The 5,798-nt window shown below is 42.8% G+C and overlaps 1 protein-coding gene across 1 annotated transcript; it reads right to left on the bottom strand.

The window, feature by feature from the left end:
- Positions 1–1,042: 1,042 nt before the first annotated feature.
- Positions 1,043–4,271, bottom strand: LOC103881672 (basic salivary proline-rich protein 1-like). Its single transcript, XM_009199682.4, has 4 exons — positions 4,192–4,271; positions 3,230–3,265; positions 2,313–2,713; positions 1,043–1,163 (listed from the first exon to the last, which is right to left on the bottom strand). The coding sequence occupies exons 1-3, from the start codon at positions 4,253–4,255 to the stop codon at positions 2,331–2,333; spliced, it is 483 nt and encodes a 160-aa protein (XP_009197946.1). The 5' UTR covers positions 4,256–4,271; the 3' UTR covers positions 1,043–1,163; positions 2,313–2,330.
- Between the last annotated feature and the right edge of the window lie 1,527 nt (positions 4,272–5,798).

The raw sequence follows: 5,798 nt of genomic DNA on the forward strand, positions 1-5,798 counted from the left end.
GGCACAGAGGCAGTTTCTAATATTCAACCTTCCTTGTTGAGAAGCAGACATGCCAGTATCTGCAAGGTTTTGGGTATGTTTGTTATCTCATTAGCCTCCGTACTCTAAGGTGGTTGTTATGATTATTCTCATTTTAGATGAGTATATTGAAGCCCAGAGAGTCTAAGTGTCCTTTTAAGAGTCAAGAGATAGTAAGAAAAAGAGTTAGGTCTTCACTAAAATCTGAGAGTGTCCAAATTCTTTGCTCCTTTAAATCATGCTGCCTCTTTAATGAAATCCATTCAGGTTTCAATAAAGAATGGTGAGAAACATAGGAAAAGAGATAAGTGATCACTGTTGATCACTGTTAAAATAGGGTAAATGGGAGAGAAGGTTGTGGGGTTCAGAAACACAGAACCATATTCATTCCCTTGAAACTGAACTCAGTTTCTTAGAAATTATAAGGATTTCTTTCAGCTTCTGTGACTTGTTTGCATTTGTTGTGTTTCTTTGTCCTTAAGATTTCTGGAATATCAGTAAACAATCTGAAAATAATTTTAAAATTTCTATTTGTGCTATAGAAGTCAGAGAAAGGCCAGGCAAGGTGGCTCACACCTATAATCCCAGCAGTTTCAGAGGCCAAAGCAAGTGGATCACCTGAAGTCAGGAGATGGAGACCAGCCTGGCTAACATGGTGAAATCTCATTTCTACTAAAAATACAAGAATTAGCCATGCATGATGCTGGGCACCTATAACCTCAGATACTTGGAAAGCTGAGGCAGTAGAATACCTTGAACCCAGGAGATGCAAGGGGCAGTGGGCCAAGAATGTGCCACTGCACTCCAGCTTGGGTGAAAAAAACTCCATATCGACGGCGGGGGGAAATTAATAGAAAACAGGGAAGTAGAGAAACAGTAAAACCTTTTTTCACGGCAGCTGGCTAAATTAGGATTAAGCAGGAGGGAAGCTACCTGGAGCATCAAGGAGAAGGGTTCCTGGATGTTCTTAGAATGTCATCTTGGTCCTCAGATCCCACATTCACAAACATTGAGAAACAGACACCACAATCAGAAATTGCAAGCTGATGATTTTATTGGTATATTGAAGTTAGAGCTATGACCTCCTTCCTCCAATGTCACGGCATTTGAATCATTTGAATCACTGTCATCTTCTTTTTCACTTCCTGAAACAAACAGACAAGGACGTTCATAGACCGGACTTGACATGGCAGGAAATGTCTAATTCCTCCCTGGAGTTACTGCAGTAGAGTACATGACAGCCCATCCCCTCTCTCCCCATCCCTTCTACCTCCTGTGTTTCCTTCCTTAGTTTTTGTGTGCTCCCTCTTTTGATGCCCTTCCATTGCACAAAATGTGCTCCAAATCATTCCTTACGTGATGAAGAGATAAGATCATTCCTAACTTGTTATTACTTGCTGCTGAGTTTGTTCAGGGATACATTTACACAGATGGTAACTGGAACATATTCTATAATAGTGAGAAGTTGAAACCACCCTCAGTGTCCAGTGACAGGGATTGGATAAAGAAATCACAGCATACCACATAATGGAGTAGCATAAAATTGTAAAAACAAACAGATAACCACTGAAGAGATCTACTTAGCTTCCTAAACTCATGTGGAAATGTTCAAAGAAATGTATTTTTTAAATGACTAACATATGTACCTGCATATAAATTATGCTATTAGTTCTGAGGGAAAACTCTTCTAATTGTCAATGTACACATAAATATTTCAAAAAGAAGATGCCATACAGTTAACGGTGGTAGTTTTCTGAAGGCTGGAAGGCAGGTAGGATGAGTTATGCCTTTAAATTTAGCTTCATATTTTTTCATTCCACTAGATATTTGTTGCAAGCTTAATCACGTACTTATTGAAAAGTAAGAATTTAAAATATGAGACACCATTTAGCTGCTGAAAGTTCAGGGACCACTTGGCAGGAATACTGGACTAAAGAGGCTGGAGTGAGGCAGGACAGAGCAAACAGTGCACAGGTGAAAACTTTAAATGGGAGGTCTCTGAGTTTGTGGACAGAAAACAGAGTGCCAGAGCGAACATGGTACTACTTCCTCATTGCCAATACAATTTAAGACAGATTATTAGAAATATTGCTTCTCAACATCAGAATTCCTTAAAGAGCTTGTTACAAATATAGGGCCTTGTTACCCATTTCCAGAATATCTGAACACAAATCTTTAGAAATGGGTTCTACGACAAAACAATGTCAATGGGTTTTTAGTTGATTCTTTGGCACAGTAAAGCTGGAGACCTGTAGCAATTAGAGCACTTGGTGAAGAATCAACTGGAATCATACCTGTCATTGAATCCTAGATTACTGGGGAGACTGTCCCTGGGGAGGTCCGGCGGGTCTGCCCCCTTGAGGAGGGGATGGTGGTCCCTGGGGCCTTCCAGCAGGAGGTGGCCGAGCCTGCTGGGGATTGCCTCCTTGTTGGGGTGGTCCTTGTGGCTTTCCTGGAGGTGGGGGACCTTGAGGTTTGTTGCCTCCTTGTTTGGGTGGTCCTTGTGGCTTTCCTGGAGGTGGGGGACCTTGAGGTTTCTTGTCTCCTTCTTGGGGTGGTCCTTGTGGCTTTCCTGGAGGTGGAGGACCTTGAGGTTTGTTGCCTCCTTGTTGGGGTGGTCCTTGTGCATTTCCTGGAGGAGACTGGGGACCTTGGGGCTTCTTGCCTCCTTGTTGGGGTTGTCCTTGTTGATGTTCTGGAGGAGAAAGAGAGAAGAGAAAGACAGAGTAAAAGCCCACACAAGATTCACTGAATAGTTGCAGTAAATTTTGATCAGCTAGGGTAACAAGCTGAGGGGGAACCGCACAACAATGGGACCAAGACACTAATTTCTTTGCATTTTTGGTAAAGACATAGAACACTGGAATAGAACGCTGGGGAAGAACAAAGCAGTTGGGGGACTCTCCGTATAAAGAAGAGTCAGAATGAGGATGTTGCGCATTTGTCTGTCATCTCCCAGCAGGCACTCCTGGTCGGGGAATGAGACAACCCACTCCTGCTGACATCTAAGTCAAGCATCTCTGCCATTCAATTTTGTGGGCTGCTCACGGTCCCCAGAATCAGGGTTGCAGGAAGATTGCCTGTATTATTAGGGGCACTAATATTCATCAATTCCTGAAAGGTTAATGTTGATAAGAAGACACTGGAGAGCTGATCCATTCATCAGCAGAAAAAGACAGTCAAAACAGATTGAGAATAAACTGGGATTTACCTGATATTAGGGAGGGAGATTCTTCCTGGCCGACATCTAGAAGAGAAGCACAGGACGATGGGAAAAGTTACATCTCGAATCTTTCAAGACTCACAAGTGTTCTACAGGGAAAAGAGTCTTGTCACCACACCCCATGCATCTCCTAAGTTAACCCGTCAGCCACTGTCTGTGAAGCTGCTGAAAGGGAGGAAGGTGTAAGAAGAGGCAGGGTTCTTACGACAGAGCAGCAGCCATGAACTCAACATAGAAGAGCCCCTTTTTTCCCTCCCTGGCATCCTCAAGACTTAATGCTGATTCTTAGTTTACACATGCCAGGACTTCAATGTGATAGTTTGATATTCTTATGCCCTCCACCTCCTAGAAATACATTGCTTCTGCATGCATGCTTCTCAATTATATAACCAGAAGTAATCACAATACACCCACTCCATACCACTCCCAGCACATTGAAATACCTCTACATAGGGAGAGAAAATGACAATGATTGGTTATTCTGATATTTCTGTGAGCCCTAGTTAGACAGAGACAAGTAACCCATCCAATTCTCTGTCTCTCTTCCAGTACAGATGTATTTATTCCATCATCGATGCTGATTCACTGCACAGCAAGGCCACCATCATCCTCTATACTTCCTGAGATCAGTATAGGTTGTTCACAGCTGGACTTCCCTGAATCTGCCTTGCATTTTCCACTGCATCCTTCACAGCACAATCGTATCTCTCTATAAATGCAAATCTTACCTTCTCATTCCCCTGGAACAAACTGTTTATTGGATTTCATTGTACGTTAAATAAATTAGAAACCCTTAGTGTGGAATGAGGGTGCAATCGGTCTCCTGATCCCAGGCCTGAAAACTCTGCAGCCCCATCTGGGTTTTCATTCTCTTCTCTTCCCCCTAATTACCATTATCACCTCCTAAGCCCCACGCAGAGTCATTGTATCCTCTTCCCCTTCTGTTTTACCTTCATGTAAGTTCTGAGCTGAGCTCAGGGCCAGCAGGGCCACTGACAGCAGAATCAACAGCATCTGCAGGAGGCTCTTCTGGAGTTGGGTTCTCACACTGTGTGCTGGGAGGACGGGGGCAGCCCCTTATAAAGAGAAGTAAAACAATGGCAGCTTCTCTCAGCTCCACACTGGGGGGCCTCACCACCTCAGAGACTGGGCTCTGCTTTGCTCACTGCAGGTCAGGTGTATCCCTTATCTTTCTTTGATACTCTAGCCCAGAGGGATGAGTTGGGTCGGATATGTTGTTAGTGTCTTATTTCTAAAAGGTACAACTGTGACATGAACAATGGTTTTAAAGGAACTGTGTCCAAGCCATCAGCACTGTGTCATAATTGAACTTTAGATATCATTAGAGTTTCAGTCTTATAGGTAAGACTATTATCCACTTTTCACTGGGCTACTTATTTCTGTTTATGTGTGTGTGAGCAGTGATGCTACAGCCAGCAGTGAAGATGGTCAATATCTCTGGATCTTTTTATGCCCTATTTCCATTTCTTGTGATGTGTATGTACAGATATTTTCATATTTAGCTAAATTTTTGATGCGATAGAGATGGCTTCTGCTATCTGTGAGATGTGTGAGGACAGCACACTCCGGGACACACATAGATGACAGAATGCTGCCCCGCAGCCTGCTCAGGCTACAGATATTGTTCAAGCTTCTGTGGATCTGACTCAGCTTAGGCAAAGCTTGGTGCTGTACAACACAGGAAGGCTGAAATTGTGTATTTTAAAGTATTTTTAGGGGTTATTAATGCAAAATGAACACAGAAACCACTTGGAGATTTCTAGACCTGAGAAAACTGAATACAGAGTTCTGTGAGGGAGCCAGGCGATGTTATGTCGCTAAAGCTTCCTTCATGGTCTTCCCTTTCTCTAGAATATTCTATAAAATTCACCCACTCCTGTGCCATTTGCCAAGATCATTAGAAAAGCGCAGTATTAGGGTGGGAGTGACCTGATTTTCCCGGTGCCGTCTGTCACAGCTTCTGTTGGCTGGGAAAGGGAATTCTATTTACAATAGCAAAGACTTGGAACCAACCCAAATGCCCATCAATGATAGACGGGATTAAGAAAATGTGGCACATATACACCATGGAATACTATGCAGCCATAAAAAAGGATGAGTTCATGTCCTCTGTAGGGACATGGATGAAGCTGGAAAGCATCATTCTCAGCAAACTATTGCAAGGACAAAAAAAACAAACACTGCATGTTCTCACCATAGATGGGAATTGGACAATGAGAACACTTGGACACAGGGAGGGGAATATCACACACTGGGGCCTGTTGTGGGATGGGGGAGGGGCGACGGATAGCATTAGGAGATATACCCAATGTAAATGACGAGTTAATGGGTGCAGCACACCAACACGGCACATGTATACATATGTAACAACCTGCACGTTGTGCACATGTACCGTAGAATTTAAAGTATAACAAAAAAAACAAATTTTAAAAAAACATATCAGTGTTATAAAAATGTATGAATAAATGAATGAAAGAATGAATGCGTGAATGAGGGAACTCTTCTAGATCAAAACAAACTAAAGAGACTCAATGGA

This window comes from Papio anubis, chromosome 9 (genome assembly GCF_008728515.1).
Source record: "Papio anubis isolate 15944 chromosome 9, Panubis1.0, whole genome shotgun sequence".
NCBI classification, from domain to species: domain Eukaryota; kingdom Metazoa; phylum Chordata; class Mammalia; order Primates; family Cercopithecidae; genus Papio; species Papio anubis.